General features: G+C 40.4%; 1 protein-coding gene across 3 annotated transcripts in view; it reads right to left on the reverse strand.

Annotated features, from left to right (window-relative positions):
• Positions 1 to 19,605, reverse strand: part of thrab (thyroid hormone receptor alpha b) — a 94,196-nt gene that overhangs the window by 10,451 nt on the left and 64,140 nt on the right. For all 3 annotated transcript variants that reach the window (XM_028432084.1, XM_028432082.1, XM_028432083.1), the window contains 5 exons: positions 12,032 to 12,379; positions 5,569 to 5,630; positions 2,471 to 2,571; positions 1,908 to 2,055; positions 1,531 to 1,736 (listed from right to left, as the gene is read on the reverse strand). In XM_028432084.1, coding sequence (XP_028287885.1) covers positions 1,531 to 1,736; positions 1,908 to 2,055; positions 2,471 to 2,571; positions 5,569 to 5,630; positions 12,032 to 12,087 — 573 coding nt within the window. In that variant the 5' untranslated portion in view covers positions 12,088 to 12,379. The remainder of the gene's footprint in view (positions 1 to 1,530; positions 1,737 to 1,907; positions 2,056 to 2,470; positions 2,572 to 5,568; positions 5,631 to 12,031; positions 12,380 to 19,605) is intronic.

Consider the following 19,605-nt stretch of genomic DNA (forward strand, 5'->3'; position numbering starts at 1 on the left):
TGAGTGGAGAGACACAGGAATGGCATTTAACAAAATGTTTGTGCATTTTATCAATATGTTTTGAAATCTTGTGTTTAAAAGTTTTTTTTTCTGGCATTTTAAACCTTATTGTCTGGGGTGGGTGTGTATTTTGTAAATTGCAGGTCAAAGTGTTCTTGCACAATACTGGTCTTCATTTAGACCCAACAAAGATGGGGAAATACATACCAGAGGGAGAACAAGCTAGTTTTCCCTCCACACTTCGAAAAGAAATGGCTACCAAATATTAAGAACTATAGACATGCACACAGGATCTGTTTCCAGATGCCTGAGTGTTTGAGAGAGAACACTGTAACTGTATTTACCTTTCAGATCGAAAACCTAACTTTCATTAAGCTATATGATAGATAGATGACACATAATGGATTCCTAAAGTGGTTAATTTAAAAAATATAAGGCATTGGCTTCTGCTTTCAGTTTCTCTTATGACGAAAACATGTTTCTTAACCCAAATTCTAACACAGTGGTAAATCCTAAAACTTTGAAACAAAATGCATACACGTATATTTCAAACACATCCACATACACATGCATTCACCCACACTCTCACTTTCAAATGTATCTTTCTCTTTAAGGAAATTTTCTTGAAGCTTTCTCAGCAATATAATCTCCATATGGCCCTCTTCCCATCACACCTCAACACAAACACTCTCCAGATGAACACCCACAACCCTCACACCTCTCTGCCTTAGAATTCTTTGAAGTCCCACAATGTAGTCATGGTGTGGAGGTGTCTCTAAAACCTGAGGTCCATGTCTGTGTGACAGGGATAGCCTGATACAAGACAGGGACACCCCATCAGAGACGTCCTGGATGAATCTGAGCATTAAACTCAGCAGGAGTGTGAGAGCGACACACACACACACACTCCTGCCTGCCAACTTGCAGAAGAGTAGTCATGACTGAGGATTTGCCTTGGCTGAGATAAAGAGGAAGCTTACAGAAAGCAGATGGGCAAAAGAGAGAGGAAGGCAAGGGTAGACACAGAGGGACAGTGAGAGGGGAAACAAAGGAAAGAAGAGATTAAAGTGAAAATAGAGAGCTGAGGTGTAAATGGAAACTATGGAGGGAATTAGGTCTGGTTAAAAGCCCAGAAGGATTAGGATGAATAAAACACTAAAATGCTAGAGAGAACTAACCAAGAGAATAAAGACACAGGCTGAGAAGAACAGGAAAAGACAGCCAGAAAAGGAGCAAAGAAGTGATGTGAGCGAGGACATCCAGCTTACCTTGATAAACAAAACCTTCGTTTGTGTTTTTTGAGTGTGTTTGTCGCACTTTAACATGTTCAATGTCAAAGCAATCCAACAATCTTTAGCTTTTATATAACACTTTGTCACTGCTTTAAAGGGAAACATGCAAAAGAATGTTAACGTGACCTAAATGTAGGGTGTCTTTATGTTTTGTGATTTTAAATTGTGCTATCATGCTATATAAGAATGTAATGATTTCTAAATAGACCTGGCTGTCTCTTTCTAAATGTCTTCTTACCAGGAATTTGCGATTCTGTTTCCACTGTGCGCCCTGAGCATTGGTGTGTCGATGGGCCTCTGTCACCAGGCGGATCAGCTCCCACTCGGCCCCGGTGGGTTCTGGACGGCTCTGGAGGGTTTTCACCATTTCCTCCTTCTTGCGTCGCTCCCTGTTCTCCTCAATAAGTCGCCTTTTAGCCACCCGCTTCGAGTCATCCAGCACCACTGAGAAAACACAGAGGAGACAGACAGACACACAGAAAGAGATGATGCCAAGAAAGTCAGTGTTGCAGCTACTGCGTCAAAATTCTATTCATGCCTGCAATTTGTTTAAAAATTGAGCACTTATATATCCTTCTACATGTTTTTATTCTCTGTGAGTATGAATGCACTTACAGTCCATGGCCATGCCCACTGTAATACACTTCTTAAAGCGGCAGAGTTGACACTGGTTGCGGGTGATCTTGTCGATGATGCAGCAGCCATCGTACTTACAGGAGTAGGTGGGGTGGAGGTTTTTCTGAATGGTCCTACGAAAGAAACCCTGCAGTGACGACAAAGAGGATTTAATATTATGACTGTGTGATTAGATTATTAGTAATTTTATTTATTTTGGACTGATTAATTTTGCATAAATCAGATGTATGTGCTAATAAATGCTAATAAATTTGAGACTGGGCTGTTACTGAAATATACCACATCAGCTCAATTAGAAGCCACACAGTCTGAGATGGAGCATAGAGATCTGATATACAACACACTGACAACAAGGCAGAGAGAAGGCTGAGTGCTGGCGGGACAGTGATGAGTCTATGACCTTGGTGCATGTTTGTTTGAATACACTCTGTAACTGTTTCAGAAAGTGTGTATTGCCTTATGTGAGAGGTGTTGACCTCAGAGGCCTCATATCGAGCTTCCTGGCAGATCGTGTGTGTGATGTGGTGTTTGTTTGTGTGTACCTTGCAGCCCTCGCAGGTAATGCAGCGGTAGTGGTAACCTGTGGCCTTGTCGCCACACACCACGCATGGCTCATCCTTTTCGAGGTAGCTGGGGATGTACCCTGAAAGAAAAGAAGCAGGGAGGACAGAAAAAGTCTGAGAAGGAGATGACTACAAGATCATCAGTCATGTGGCTCTCAAGTGTGGGACTGAAAGGTGGCCAGTTTCTGGTAGGTAACTGGATAGCACTTCTGTCTGTCACCATAGCTGGAAGGCATGTTAATAAAGGCCTTTTAAAGGACTCACTTTCATACCAACCAACAAAAAGGAAAAGCTACACTGTCAAAACAGAAAAAAGAGAAAATTCACTGTCTGGGAAAGGATTCTCAGAACTGTAAGTCTGGGGCACCACCCATCATTACTTCTCAAATGCTATTATAATTTAAAGTGCAGATTTAACCTGTAAGTAGCTAACATAAAATAAGAGTGCCAGCTGATCCAAATTTACAGTATTTGGCTTGTTCTTCCACTGTAATCTTCATCCTCTTTGCAGTATTTCCTCTGTTTTAAACTCAGAACAGAACAGTTTGTTCTTTTTCCATACTGCCTGAGAGACCAGTGAGACTGAGGGAGTGAGTGGAGAGACACAGGAAATAGCAGATTTCCAGACATTTCACATGATATATAGCTAAAGAAGATGGGAGGGAGGGACATGGTACACAAGTGCGGGTGAAAACACACACAAAAAGTAGCCACTGGGCAATTTATTGCACTCTGTACAGTACACACAGCACATATATGTGTTTTGATGCACACAACCTTCCATACCTTTAGATTTGTATCTGTACCACAGTGGGGAGCTGTTTTAGTAAGTCATTCTGCAGCATGACTCCCAAATTAACAGCGAGAGGAAGAACAAGGAGTCCTGCAACAGATGTTATTATGGCCCCCACAGTCTCAGGTTACATCCTACCTGCCATAAAAAAGCTGCGTGACTGTATCTGTAGAAGAACTGGTGCTGCATTTAATGCATTGGTTTGTTTTATTTTTCATTTTGTATGAAATTATGAAAGCCCTAAGAATTATTTTTAAAAGCATTCTTTTCCAAAAAACATTTCCTCATACTTATATGGGTGTGTTTGTGTGTGTCTGCCGGGGCATGGTGAGAGCTGTGACTGGCAGTGTCAGTTGGGCTCTGCCTTTTGGCTTCGTTACAGATTTTAGAGGAGGAAGAGGGGGAGGCAGAGGGGCAGCGCAACAAAGGATGGTGGAAAAGAGAGAAAATGACCAGAAGAAGGAAACAAGAGTAGGACGGAGCTAAAGGAGCACAGTGATTTTTTTTTTCTCTGTTTCTATTGATAATAAATTATAAGAATTAAAATGACTGTAAGATGGACTGTAAAGTTCACTCACTAGCTTAAGTTGTGAAAGATGGGAACAGGAAAGAATACTGAAGAAGAAGAGTGAAAGGGGGTCAAAGAAAGTAAGTGAGTAGAACACCATTATAAAAGAAGAACGTTAGCTCCACAGTGTTGGCAGCAGGCGGATCCCTGAGCTGCTCTGCCGCTGCTATGTTTGGCCAAGCCCAAAATCAATACTGCTGCAGCTCTCTAGCTCGGCCTGCCAGCTCCTCCCATCATGGGCCCTGCAATACCACCACCGACAAAAAACCCAGGAAAAGGGAAAGGAGATTTTTGATTGCTCCGAGTCAAGACAAATATTTTGTCTTCACAAGTTTCCCGACATAGCAAGTGCGATTTTGTGTGTGTGTGTGTATATCAGGATGGCATGATTTAGGTACCTGAAGGAGTCTCCGGAGTGTTTCTCTGAGGTCCCTACATGACAACAGCTCATTGTGGTGACATTTGAGACTGTAAACATTGACATTAGGAGACAGTACTGACTGCACACTAAAACCGGAGTTGAACCAAGTGAATCAAGTAAGCTGCCTAATGTCCAAAACACAACTATTTGTGTTTGGGAAGTCTTAATAATTAAACTACCAAAATGATCATTCTGCCTCCTCATTGATCTACTGTAGATCTGTTTGACCTTTAGACATTTGAAGCTGCTAGCTGGAGCTAGTTTGAAATATTTTCCATACAGTTTTGTATACAGGAAGATGAGAAAATCAGAGAAAATCAAAAATACAAGAATCTGTTTTCATTCTGTTATGGATAAAATATTTTGTGGTACTGCAAACAATGTGAGAGCAACTACACAGGGCTTTCTGTAAGACAACAGACACACTAAAAAAAATGTTGTGATTTAACTAGTAATTTTATGCTTCACAAAGTGTCCTCCCTATAGAAATGGGAATGATCTCATTAGGTCAGCTCCAATTTGGTTTACAAATTGACTAATACATTAATTTATTTCAATTTTTACATAGAAATTCTTTTACAATGTAGTTTAAAATACATAATGGTTAGACTATATATTACCATACCAGTATCACTTTATAATGTAAAATGTTATACATTTTTGTGTTAATCATGGTAATAACATGAATATATATATTTTTAATATATATATATATATATATATATATATATATATGACATCGTCACAGTGGATATAATCCAATCTCTGACAACTATGATGCCCCTTAGACAGACATTTTGTCATACTTTCCCTGTCTAAACGGACCACAGCAGGTTGCGGAAAGAGACATGGCTTTGGGATATATTTCATTAAATCAACTATTCGGCAGATTTAGATTTTTATGTCAACACCCTGTCTCCCTCACTGTTTTAGCTCAGGAGCTGTGAACTGTTGCAAGAGCAGGCAAAGCAGAAGACTTTTGTTTTTTTTTTTGCTAAGATGTTTTTTTATACAAACTGAAAGTGTAATGAGATTAACAAAGAATCATATATTGCCAGCTTCTGTGTGGTAACTCCACAGCCTGCACTGCAGTGAAACTGAAGGTTATTTCTAAAAAAGAACCTCAGAATACATCCTCAAAAAACAAGCCAGGAAAGCAATTTATAAACTGAATAATTATCTGCATTGGAAGAATGTTGTCTAAAAGCATGCTCCTCAAAATTCATACATCAGGAAGGACTCATGTTTGATACTTAAAAGCTACTTTCTAGAATTTCATTCCATCAGACACTCACCACTGACACTCTTCACCGAACATTGGCTGTTCTTCCTCTTCCTTTTCGGGCCATTGAGCCACCTGAGCAAATAAGCAAAACACAGAGAGGAGAGAAAATGAAACACAATTCAAATTTGATCAGGCTGATTACATCTGCAGGTGGAGGCAATGCATCACACAATTCAGTCAATTCCAGAGGAAGATAAACATTTCTGAATTAGTGTAAACCTTCTATTCATTTCAGTTAACCATCTGGTACTCAAATCAGGTGAAGAACTGCAAACATTCATTTGCCACCATATGTTCTCATTTCCAACAGAGGATAGTAATAGAACTCTGTGGGCCAAAAGTTTAGTGGTAATGTGGATGTCAAAGGAACAACAAATGGTTGTGTTTTGGCAGTCAAAGCTCTGCTCTTGACAGCGCTCCACTAAATCCAGACAACAGGAAAAATACTTTGTGTGAAATACGATTAATCCACTCAAGTCACTCCAACTGTAGAAACACATCTCACAACAGCAGAAGACAAAGGCTGCGGTCCTGTATGTACAGTATGACCAAAAGTGCGTGCTTTCATAACAGTGAGATGCACTCAGCAACCACACTGACATGTAGGAAAAGGCATGTACAGCACAGATGGGATGGGGTTGCACAAATGGGAATAATGAAAGATGAAGCAGAGAGAGAGAGAGAGAGAGAGAGTACAGGGGGATGGAGATTTCTAAAAAGAAAGCATGGTACAGAGTCAGTGAGTGCTCCTTGGTAGGGCTGGATATGTATAAATTCCCTAGGGTCAAGCTCCCTGTTCACTGATTGCCTCCAGTTCTCCTCCCACAGCAGGGCCCTTTAACACCAGCGCCAGGAGAGGGAGCAGGACTCCATTAGCACTGTAAATAAAATGAGGTCCAGCTCCGTTAAGATGTGATACACAGGCCTCTGGGTTCCATTTGCTGCGTGACAGAGGTGTATTACAGCATTTGCTTTATTGTCCAGTGGTGGGATTCTGAAGTAATACCTCTTCTATCTGTACATTCACCTTTAGGCAAACTTATGTGTATTCTGGATGTCTTGACTGATTGGTCCAACTGCAGAATATACAAACATTTACATATATTATACATACAAAAAAACTATCTAATCCTCAGTGTTACCCATTTCCTTTTCCAAATCATTAATAAATAAAAAACCTGCCTCACTCCTCCAGACAGATCCAAACTACAAAGTTAAGGCCCACTCTTGTCTGTAATAGTCCTTGCTCTCATTGCCCTGCTGATGTACAGAGCTTGTTTAAAATTTTATGAGAAGCTAGTTTATTGCCATTAAGCTTTGCATGGTGGCACAACATTAACAGTTTATTAACACAACCTTTTCAGTACAACAATTTTTCCCTTTTTGGGATATATTTTATCTCCACGTGGTTTATATTTTCTGTATAGCAGTGTAGACCCCAGAGAGTATCTTTCAGAGACACAAAAGTCTCTGCTGACCGGTAACATCTGACATGTAAGATCAGAGGAGACAACTGCACTGAATGCGATGCAGCATAAGCACAAAGAGGCAGCCTGGCATATGAAGAAGAGAAGGGAGGACAGTGTAGAATCAGGTGAGAGGGGAGGGGAAGATCAGGCGATGCTTCCTAATGTTCCTGCGCCTTGTATGTTATTAAAGCTTTTTGTCATGAGATGATAACATTTCCAGCTAAATGTGCCACAGGTTTTTCTCTTCTTATTAGGCAGCATGTTTTTTTGTATCTCACAGCAGCAAACACAGTTTGCTCCTGGGAAACATAACACTATAATTGCTTGTTAAGTCCAAGAGCTGCTGTAATTGAGCTTAAATGCCATCTCAAACTGCCCTTCACATTTTACCTTGGCTTTAATTATAACAGTGTCATCTTCTCAGTTATGATTTCCTTTGCCCTTCTCAGAGTGCATTAAGATGGATAAACAGAGCATTAAATTAAGCTCTTAAACAGCCTGTTGAGTTAAAGCTTGATTTACTACGATTGCTTCACTTACGTACTGTCTTATTAAAACTTATCTGCGGCTCAGAATTGTGGATGCACTGTTCTTCATGACAAGATGACGCATGACATGGAGTCAGGATGCACACCTGCGGAGCAACACATTGCACTGTGCATATTATAATAGGTTGAGAAATCCTGGGAAGCTGACAGACGCTTTTCATTTACTACGTGAAAAAATTGTCAGTAAAAGTCAGTAATCTGAGGGAGAAAAAAAAATTAAAGCTGTCACAGCAGCAAAATGGTAAGGTGGGGTTTTCACTGACAACCACTCATAGGTAAAAATCTCTCCCTCAACACAACTTCCTCATCACCTCACTGAGCTGCTGGAGGCGACAACCATCAGACTGTTAGGTATGTGAAAGTTGTGGCAGCATGTTTGTGAGGACAGAAACATCAGCAAAAGGGGATAAGAACACACACACACACACACACACACACACACTGTATTCAGCTCTCTGTCACAAGTATGACTCTTCAGAGTCCATCCAATTTATATTTAAATATCTATTATTTTAAGCTTCTGTCTTCAGAAGAAAAAAACAATTAATTGCACAACTGCTTATTTCCTTTTATAAACAGGCCCAGTGATAACCTTAAATGCCACTTCTGCCACATGTTGAGTTTTGTTTTCCTTCAACTGAGCTGTGCACTGTTCTGATATCAATAGAGCAATGATACAAATACTAACCTCTTCCTCTGCTTCAGCTTTCACACATCGTTAAGATCTCATCAACCCCAAAATAACACTGATAAAAATATTAGCACCTTGCATCTAAAATAAGCTTATGGCAGCACCTCAGATGTGCTGAGGTGCTGCTAGTACCTTTGATTAAAAAGCTCAGGGAGATATGATAACATGTGGTCATAAAGAGTAAACAAAACTAACATAACAACAGAGAAAGAGTTACAGCAGGACGTTGCAACTCTAATCAACATGATGCTTCCATGCAGCAAACAGTTGAATTTCATTTATGGCAGGAGAAATTTGAAACGTTATCACACAGCTGGAGAATTAGAGGCCGCTTAGCACATACTGCACAAGCAAAAGAAAAAAAAAAACACCTCATGTATAATTGAGTATTTTTTGATGGAATGTGGGTTTTTGCAAGTTGAAACATGGTGCTATGTGCTACACAGGCATGCCAAAGAGTACCTTTCAATTCCCAGTTCTAACACAGCTCTTGGGATACACATATCATCAGCACATCTCTAAATATGTGACGCCTCAAGTACTGTGTCTCTCAGCAACCAGAGCCAACATGCACATACTGTACAAGAAGATATTGATTGTTGAGCTCTGACAGCACTGTAGAATATGCACAAAACAAATACACAACAGAATCAACGACAGCAGCCAAAAAACACAACACAAACACACTTACAGTGCTGACCTGAAGATGTAGCGGGGCTGTAAAAAATGCATAGTGCAGGAACTGAAGGTGCACACAGCCCTCCTGCATGGACCCTGTCTCATTGTGTTTCTCACACTGATGTCTCTACAACTTGTGCTATGTTTAGCTTGCTGAACCTCTAAAGTACACTGCCAGCCCTCCCTCCCTCCTCCTTATTCACTCTGTGGGACTTTCTTGCTGTGGTGCTGGTACCACCCTGGCCTTCCCTGATTGATTGGAACACAGCCAGCTTCTCCACTTGTGACTTTGACAGTGACGGCTAATGCCTCTAACAGGTATTGCTGGTCATATATAGATAATCAACCAACCTTCACAAAATGCTTCTCTTGTCTGTTTGAGGCACTTACCACTGACATTTCAAACATATATAAGCGATTTAAATCCTGTAGCTTTGACTGTAGCTTTCAGCAAACAATACCCAAACCCAATACCCACAGGGGTTTGTTGAGGACAATTTTCAGTTGTGGATTAATACATTTTCTGTGCATTAATTGCAGAAATGTAATCACTTCTGCATAATCTGATGGGTATGATGCTCAGATTATGCAAGATTACGTCTTCCTCAAAATGAACCAGAAGTTCAGAGGTTGGCATCATTTTTACAGTTAATAAGACAGATTTCACAGGTTACTACATAGTTATTTTCAGCACTCTTTACAACCACAAGACTGTGTCTGTGTCTCATTTTAGGAGTTGCATCTCTTAAAAGCTATATTTGAAAACCCTCGAGAAGCATGTCAAAGCCTGTGTCAAGGGTGTCCCAGTGTCTCAGAAATGCAGCGTTGTTTTGAGTTGGGAAAGATCCTTTCCAGCTCAAAACAACGCAACAACATTCACTGTGTGCTGCTGGTGTAAACTAGGTGATTGGTAACAGCTTGTGATGCAAAAAAAGGGGTACCCAAAAGATTAGCATTCTTGCATAGACTACACCCCTCAACTGCACACAGTGTAAAGGTAGATGAACCTTTAGAATGTGCTACATTCTAAAAATACTTCTAGAGGTAATTCTTTACCTCTTGTACCACAATTAACTTAACTGAACCAAAGTTCAGCCTCTCAAACAACAACAGAAAGACACTCAGGGAATTATATCCCTAACAGTGTCTGAATGAGGGGCCCTGTACTATGTTTAGAGTGCTACAGTTGCCTATTGTTGTGCCTGCATGCTACAGGCCTACAGCTGGGTCTGTCCCGTTCTGTACATCCAGCACTAATGGACACTTTGTTCCCTCATGTGTCCTGCCACTGTCTAAATTACAGCCTTAGCTGGAAAGGGATATAGCATGCCACTGAGAGAAAGCAAGACAACTCCTTCTCTCCAAATACACATGTACAGCAAACCCACACATAACCAATAACCAGCAATGGACTGAAGACCACTTTATACATCCTATGCCAAGAAATGTCATTTCATTGGGAGTTTTCTATACATGCTGGCTTACATTTACACTAAATTTGTGTGAGATCCCAGCAGGGAAATTTCTCTTTTACAAATCCATGAACAATAAAGTACTAAAGAATCAATCTGGTTGGTACAGGTGCTCACCCAATTGGCTGCTTTTCTCTCATATAATTGGCAATTGTGAGCTGATCTTTGGTTGAAGTGCTTTTACAGGTGTGCATTGCCATGGTAACCATGGCTGCAGTGATGTTAGGCAGGTGAGCATGAGGTCAAAAGATAGAAATCTTTAGAGAGTGTCCTTTTGGAGCATTTTAATCTACAAAAACTTCTTACAAAAATCCAACCCTACCCTTTGCTTTATTGTACTTAACTCCGGGAGGTTTCAGTGTACATACATACCATAACCATGTCCTGCTTCAGTAGCACATTAAAGATAGTACCTTATCCTTGGAAAGGAATACAGGGATGTATGTTATTTAAGTTCTATGCAAGGGTCAAGGATTGATTAAGCTGTAAAATCCATAGCAAGCGAGCAAACAACAATGCCTTTAACATTGCCCCAACAGGACATCCTCATCTACAGGGGGAAGGAAAAGCTGAATCTTGTTTACATTTCCATTTAAACCACAGACATGGTGTCGCATGGAGTGGCAGAGGGATTTTTTTTATCATACAGAGACTAAGTAGTACCCAATAAAATATAGATCAGATATTGCAACATGAGCCATTGGAAGCCCAGCCCAGACTGTAGTCTACAGCAGTCCACACATTTTATTGCCATCCAGCCAAAACATAATCACAAAGGATCTGTGAAATTTAGTGAGACAATACATGTGTGTAAGGTTTAATAACATTTAGATAAAAATGGCAGAGCATGTCAATCAGCAGTGTGAAGAAGCATTCTCTGTATGCTGGCATCACTTAAAGAGCCAGAGCAGTTTAAAACAACAAGAGGGAGGGGAAAGCTGGAGCCTATCCCAGCTATCTATGGTACACCCTGGACAGGTCACCAGTCTATCACAAGGCAACATAGACAGACAACCATTCACACTCATACCTATGGGCAATTTAGAGTGACCAATTATGTATTAAGTATCAATTTATAAGACAATGTTTGACACTATAGCTTCAATCATTTAATTGTTAATGTAGAACAAACAATTATTTTCAAATGATCCAAATGGTCTTTCTCAGGCAGCAGACAAGTATTAAGTAATAACTCTCCTCTTCCATACGAAAGGGCCTCTTTCTCTAGCCCTATGAGAAAAGGTCCATAGCACTAATATTATGTTTTCATTAATGAGAAGAGGCTTACAATGCTGTGTTTGTTTGTGTTGGGGGTCAGCCTGACTGGCTCTGCTTCTCAAGAACTAGACTAAGGGCAGAAACATTGAGGTCATAAGCAGCCAGTGGCCCAATTTCCCTAAACACAACTCAGACCAGGAAGAGAGAAGGGAGGAGAAGCCTGGAAAAATGGTTATAGAAGCAGAGAGCACTGTGAGAAAGATTTAGATGATTGAAAACACTATACCTGCTTCACTTCAAGGGTTCTCAATTATATCAGGAAGTAAAGGAGGTGATCATTAAAAGGACGGAATGCTTGACAAATAACTACGGTACATTTAACAAAATGTCAACTCACTGTTTCTCTTCGCCCTCTGATGGGTTAGAGTCCTGCTCCTTGGGCATGTGTTCCATTCACCTTAATTCCATCCAGCAGCCAATCATGAGAGACTGAGGCAAGCCCCACCCTCGGATGCACACTTGTCATTCGCTGCTTGGGAAGGGTCAGTCGGTTAAAACATGACAGGGTCCCGTCCCTGGGTGGGGAGGATGTGGGGGAGGGGGAAAGACCCCCTGTGAGCTTGATGTAATGCCGCAAGATACAAAAGGTGTTGGAGGCCCTGTAGAAGTAAGTCAGCTGGCTCCTGAACCAGGGCTGGAGGAGGTTGTCGGTCTCAAAAATTTGGAGGGAGGAGTGGGGTCCAGTCTGCAAGAGAACCAAGGACACAGTCAGATTAAATCACCTCAAGAAATGAAACATGTTTGGCATCAAGCCCTGCCCAACTATACTTTAGAGCACTTAGGAGCACCCCATCAAGTAGTAGAAAAGGGGCCCCTATAGGGACACTTCCTGCAACTTCCTGCATTAGGAATACCTTCACATACAATAATCTCACAGTGAGTTGTCCTGTTCTCTTTCCACTGAGGCTTGTCTATCTGCTTGACAAATCAACACACAACAAGACTGGTGCAGTAAAGTAGATAGAAAGAGAAGACATTTCTGGATAGTTCTGAAACCCAAAAGCAAAGCTGTAGTTAACAAAAAGCCACAATGCTGATGATAAACACAGATGAGTCCTGACATCAGGTTTCATGCTACAAGTCTAAAGAGAGTTTGTCTTAAATACATGTTTCTGAAGTCGTGCAGCCAAAGATATGCTGCCATACTACACAAAATTAGAGCTCTGCCACATGTTGTGTCTACATGCTGTCAGCTCCACTGAGACTCCCATGTGAGTGATTCTTACACTCTGTCCAACATTATGTGACCACTGGTCATTTGAAACAGAGGCTTTTCCTTGTGTTGCAGAGACTTTACAGACACACACCAAGTTAATGCCGGATATGGTTGCCTAGAGGTCAGAAACGTGTCACCTGTAACTGTTACTGCTTCTGGTTCCTGGAAAACTGCATGCAGAGGGTTTAGGATGAGCCGCTGAATCTAGGAAAGATTTCTGTGTTTGCGTGTCTGTATGTGGAGAGACACAGGGTTTGATCCAAAAGCCTCTTCTTTCCTTCTCTGTTGTCCAAGGAAGGCTTTAGTTTTTCCTCCACTAATCTATGGTTCAATGGCATATAATCTGCTGCGACCTGTCTGCAGGTCTGCAATTTTCACATCCTCACTTAAAAGGTTTCAAACTAATTTAGTTGAAGGACAATGACCAATTTGAAAAATCTGCTGAAAAAAAAATACAAAAGATTACAGTTTTTTCCAAATTACTTTGAAAGGTTCTATACAGCTTTGATGTTGTATGATAGAGAGTCCACCATCGACAGGCTAGAGGCGTGGAGGCTAGATAGTCAGGAAGACATACAAAAATTGTGCTTTAGAGCCCAAAGACAATCTGTCAGTACTAGAATGAAATTATTACAAATGGTTGATGAGAGCATATATTATCCCGGTTAAGTCAAACGGATGGTCCCCTAATGTGCTAGACGTGTGCATTATGTGTTTAAGGGTACCACTGCTTATGGGATTGCCCCCAAAAAAAAGAAGTTAATTTTGTCTGAGATTGTTGGAGTGAAGGTACCTCACCAGGCAAAAATAGGTATACTTCATAATATATATCCAAAAAACTTTATTGTCAATCCTAAAAAGTCAACTTCAATCGACTTCGGACTCCTGCAGGCGAGGAGGATGATTGCTTTGTCTTTGAAAAAAAATGGATGTGCCCTTGATACCTATGTGGAGAAAGGAGATGGTAACTTGTATTGTGTTGGAAAGACTGATTTATATAATCAGGGGAAAGACTGCAGAGTTTGAAAACATTTAATAGAGTTTCTTAAATGTTAAAATGCACAATCAATGAGAAACTGCTGTGTTGAAATGTGTAGTTTAGTGTTTGTAATTTAGTCATTGAACTTGTTTTAAATGTAAGTATGTGCAATGTCTTGTGGAAACGGTATAAGTGAAATATATATAAGCTCAATAAAAACATTGATAAAAAATACTTGAAAGGTAATTGTTAAGCCCTTCTTCAAAGAAAAAAATAGCACTCTAAAAATAGATCTTATATAAGAAATCTTATACAGCCCTTCACGCAAGCTATACAGTTCCATTCCACTACTACTCTCTACTACTGTGCTCCAATATGTAGAGATAAGGAGGGAAAATAAGGGAACGAAAAGAGCAGAGAAAGAATAGAAGATAAAGGGAGTTAGTGGAATATTGTTTAGTGAGGTCATGGGAGATAAAAGGTGAAAACAAGCCTCAGTTGGAATGAAGACAAAATAAACTCATTTATCAGAGCTAGAAGATAATAACAGGAAGAGGCTGGGTGTGTCAAATGGCAGAATTATCCCCGATTCAACAGATTTCAAGCATGGATAGACATATAAATAAACAAATCAGTTACAGAGATCAGTACAAAAAAATGGGTACTGTGCATATACTGATAAGACAGCAACAATCTTGGATGCTTTTTTTGACTAATCATCATTCAGCTGCACAGGCCCACAATGATCTATAATCTGAATAGTGAATACTAATCTGAAAAATAATCTCTAAAATGCTTTCACATTTCTCAAAGAACAACAACTGTGGTCACTGTGGCCACAGACTCGCGTTAAAGCACTCTGCAGTTTGTTCAGTTTCAGTTTCATTTACTTATGCATTACTGGTGCTACAAAGTACAGATTCACATTTAAACCAAATGGTGCCAAATCAGAGCACATCTATAGTCACATAGAAGGCGAGAAAACACCTGGTCAAATGCAAACTAAAGTTACACAGTCCACGAGAACAAAGAACTTTCTTCAAGCTGAAGAGGTGGCAAGAACAAGAACAAAGTGCATGAATCATATTAGGAGTTTATAGTTGAGCAGTAATGCAACAACATTCTTCCTGTTCTTTGTACAGTCTCACCTTAGCAGAGTGCACTCACATACTTCTACTACTGACACCTTGCAGCTGCATTCACCTGCCTTTACAGGACTGCCTCAAATTTTTAATTGCACCTCCAAAAGCTGACATTTTTCCACAAACAGCTTTCACCTTTAATTGCATACTTTAAAATGCATCAAAAGAATAACTAGTGGAAACATGTTGATGCCTGGAGTGGCTTAGAATAAATTAAACATGACCCACTCTCCTTCCTTTCATTTTTTTAAGCCAAAGAGTTCACTGTGCCTGCTTTTCAAAAAAAACGAGACGAGAAATGAAGGCGTGTGATGATGGGGGAGGAACATGTTTCGAAATGTTTGGGTTGTAGTTTGATGGAGGGAAATCAACTGAAATATTATGAAAGAAACAAGGCACTGCTGTAATATGAAGGAACCCTTATATTAGAAGTTGTTACGAAATTAAAGGTAGGGTAGGGGATTTTGAAAACTCAGTGAGAGTCAGCCAGATTTCAAAAGCAAACCCACGCCCCTTTCTCTCAGAGCTCACCCCGAAGCCATGCCTCCTAATCACATGGACGCAATCACATTACCTGAAGACGAGCTGTCTGTGACTTCGGCCATCATGCACGTACCTCTCTGGTGCGCGCAGAGCAGGAAGAAAATGACAAGCAGCCAATACTTCGCGCAGGGTCCACCCGGAGGATTGGCTGATGTTTTTAGTGTTTTATAGCTTCCACAGATGATTAATATTCTTCGTTTTAATGCGAAACTGCCGAACTAATTGGTTGCTATCAGATTGTAAAGAGAAGTTACACTAATTTAACAAAAAATGCATCAGAATAAAATATTCTACCCTACCTTTAAAGTTAAATTAAGCAACCTTACTTTGAGCCTCACAAAGACTCAAAGGACTCTAGCCAATTCACTGAATCACAAACTTAGTTCGTGAGATACCTGTCAAGGTTACAAGATTCAGACATTCATGAATGAAAATGTACAATGTTCCTTAAACACATTGACAGATAAGCTGCAAACGACCACATGCTGTCTATCAGAAAGAGGTACAGCAGGTAGACCATGACAGCAGACGTGGGGGTCAGTGCTCCTGACTCCCAAGGGTGGCCTGACCAATTAGTGGTTAAGTAATAGAGCAAGGCAGGCCCAAGTTGTTGATGTGGCACATGCAGTCTGATCATAGAGGAAATGGTGGTGGAAATGGGGGAGGGGGGTACCCCTGGGTCAAGAGTAGTCACAGAGGCAAAGAGCTCATGTTTCATGCTACGTCTCTGCTTCCTCTCTCTCCAGGCTAATTACTGTCAAGGAATTATTAATGGGTGCTAATAGGTCACAGCAAAGCAACTAAATTCGATCTGAACAGCCATTTCACCGAATGTGACCTTGTGGCTTTGAGGTCCACAAACAGAGACATCTACACACAAAAAAATGTTAATGTTCAACTTCTATGTGTAATCATGAGTCCAGGGTTTCATGCCTGACAGGTACAGGCCAAATATACAAACTGCTCAGAGAAGACATACATTTATTTATTACCATAGTGGAGTTGACTCTGCGTGGGATGCTCTGTTTTCAAACTATTTGAAGGTGAGCGTCAGGCTGTCCTATCTATGCCGAATTTAGATGTCCATCCAGCAAATGATGGAATTTTTAAAATGTGACACGTTCCTTTGCTTGGTATGTGTGAGCAGGGTGTCTGTTACTACTAAATCCCTCAGTTGGCCTCAGTTGGCCTTGCTGAGATAGGAACAGAGTGTCTCTGCCGGTGCCTGCATGTTTCTTATTCTGTTTGCATGCTCTGAACATGTGTTTGAGTGTACATACAAAGCTGGTCTGCAGCCAAGGACAAACTCACACAAACAGTGGTTTTAGATACCACTGTCGTTTATGTTGCTCAGCTTAAACCCTCACCAAACATCTGTCTGTTTATTTACCATCACTCCTCCAGCCATCTTTTCTTTGTTCTTTGGCTCTTATCAACCTTCTGCCATGTCATTTTTAAAAGTAATGACAACGACAAAAACAAAACAAAATAAAAAAGTAGCTGTAAATAGTAGCGTGTCTCCTATTTACATGTCTTGTAACACAACTAAAGAGTCCAGTGCATATGGACACAATCATGGATAGTTCACATGGAATTATAAGCTCATTTGTTTTACAGTTACCGTCTCATTCACTGCCAAGAGCTGCTCAACCCCACACTATATACCCACTGGCCACTGAGCAGAACCACTGACAGAGCTGCAGCTTAGCAGCTACCTTGCTAAGTGGCATTAAGATTAAGAAACCTTTATTATTCCCACAATGGAGAAATTGCATGTCAGCAACGGTTGTTGAAGGGTAAGGTCAGAGGTCACATGCTGCTAGAGCCTGGCACTGTAACTCAGCAGGCAATCGAAGACATTAATCGCACATCTGCATACAGGGCATAGCTAACTCACAACCAGGCGGCCCCCGCTCTCTTCTCCCAGCATTACAATGTCACTCATTCTTAACATTTTATAGTCCAATTACAGCACACAGCATATAAATCTTAACAAGTAACATCATGACAGGCTGACAGGGAAAGACAACAGAAGCTTTGTGTGCTTCCTCTGTGCATCTTTTCAACAAGGCAAAGGTTGCAGATGATGTTTTTAATGTCCCGTTTCAGAGCAAAAGGTGCACCATCAACTGTCTTCTAAATCAATGATGTTTTTTGATTATTTAAAGATAACTTACTGCCAACCAAAGCTATAAATTCAATGATCATAGAAAGCTTAAACAGTGTTCTAGATTTATTTTTAAAGGCTTGTGTGCAATAGCCGTTGGAATAATACACACTGACTTGTGTGACTGGTTTGAGTAAACACACAAAACAGTACATTGTGAGCGGGGTTACATAAGGCAATGTATACTTTTTCCTAGATCCACAAAGATAAACACACATGCCTGCTTATATCCAAGGCCAAAGATTAAAGTAGAGTAAAAGTCGTATGCACTACAGATGTTTAGATTTACTGTATATCATCACACAGTACTGTCAAGGAACAGGGATCAGTCCTAAAATAATCCCACAGGAAGACAAACATGTCTAATAAAACTGTTGACCTTTGACTTTTTTAGGGTCTAATATTGTGGCACAGATTGGAAAAAAAGAAGGAATAAAGAAAAACAATCTGCACTTTCTCTCTCCTCTCCACCCTTCCCACCCTCCTTTGGCAAGGAAAAGGTAAAGTGCTGCCAAGAATGTGACTGCGTTTGGAAAACAAATCCAGCTCACTTCTCCCCTTTATTTAGTTCTTCTCTTATCGTCACTTACAGTTTTCTCTTACTTACTCTCTTTACTTTTTTCTATTAAGGTAGACCCATGAGCCCTCCACACCTCCGCGGGCAGCTGTTCAGGTTTTTAGACCGCAGATTTCTGTCTTTTGTTCTGCTCTATGTGTATTCTTCATCAAAAAGCCTTCACTCCTTCCACTCAGCTCTCCTGAACACACTCAGCTGTTTTTCTCCTGCATTGTTTTCACAGCCCACCTTAAGAAAAACTGCTGAAACTGTTAGGAAGCTGTGCTCATGTGTGTTTTTCACTATTGTTACACTTCCTCAAACTTGTTCATTTCCTCTCTGCTAATTGAAGTGTCTCATTGTAACAAAACAAAAGTAACAATTTCATATTACTGCTGATTGTTAGCCAACGATGTGTTTCGTTGTCTGTGTTATCCTTGTTTGTCACTGTGTAAAACACTATGGGCTATACTCCCTGTATGAAAGGTACCAACCCAGTCTCACTGCAAAACATTAATTAGTCATATAATTTTAAATGAATACTCATGCACATGGACACACAAACTGATACACACAGCACAACAACCTACAACCGTCCCCTATTTCTAAACAGCTGTGCACCAAAACAAAACAACAGCACCATATGGATGGCAGTCTGCAGTTTGGAATCATTCTCCTTAATGCAGACTTTTTCAACTTTACACAATAACAGGGGAAAATACATGTATATGCGGCAAGATGGGTGTAGCCCTCTTCCATAAGAGGGTATGGCTATGTAGGGGCATTTCATTAGCATTTAAAGCTACAGATGCTGAAACAGCCTGACACCAGGAGCATACCAGCTGTGTGGCTTTATTAACTATGATTTAACATGATAAAAGTTGTACAGAAAGGGATTTTAATGGTGATAGATGCAGAGTAAACGTAAGACAATAATTAAAACATTAAAGATATTGTTGATTAAAAGGAGATAGAAAGAAATTCAATTTTCGAGTTTGTATTAGTGCATCTATGAGAGTGTATCCAGCATTAGTGCAGATTGAGCTGGACCATTAACCAACTGTAGGGATCTTAGTCATGTGGGTTCCTGCACAATTTACCCACAGAGGTCCTGAACACATAAAACTCAGATTCCCAACCAGAATAGTAGCAGAACTGAAGAAGCCACTTGGGCGAGTGGCGAAACGTCTTCAAAAAACAATCCTTAAGTCCTCGATTTAAACTCTTGGAAATGACTATGACCTGAATGAATGAAAGCATCCACAGATATGAGGAGAGGTTATGTGTCCGTGGTGTGACTGGTCAGTG

The sequence above is a fragment of the Parambassis ranga genome, chromosome 19 (assembly GCF_900634625.1).
Source record: "Parambassis ranga chromosome 19, fParRan2.1, whole genome shotgun sequence".
Classification (NCBI taxonomy): Eukaryota; Metazoa; Chordata; class Actinopteri; family Ambassidae; genus Parambassis; species Parambassis ranga.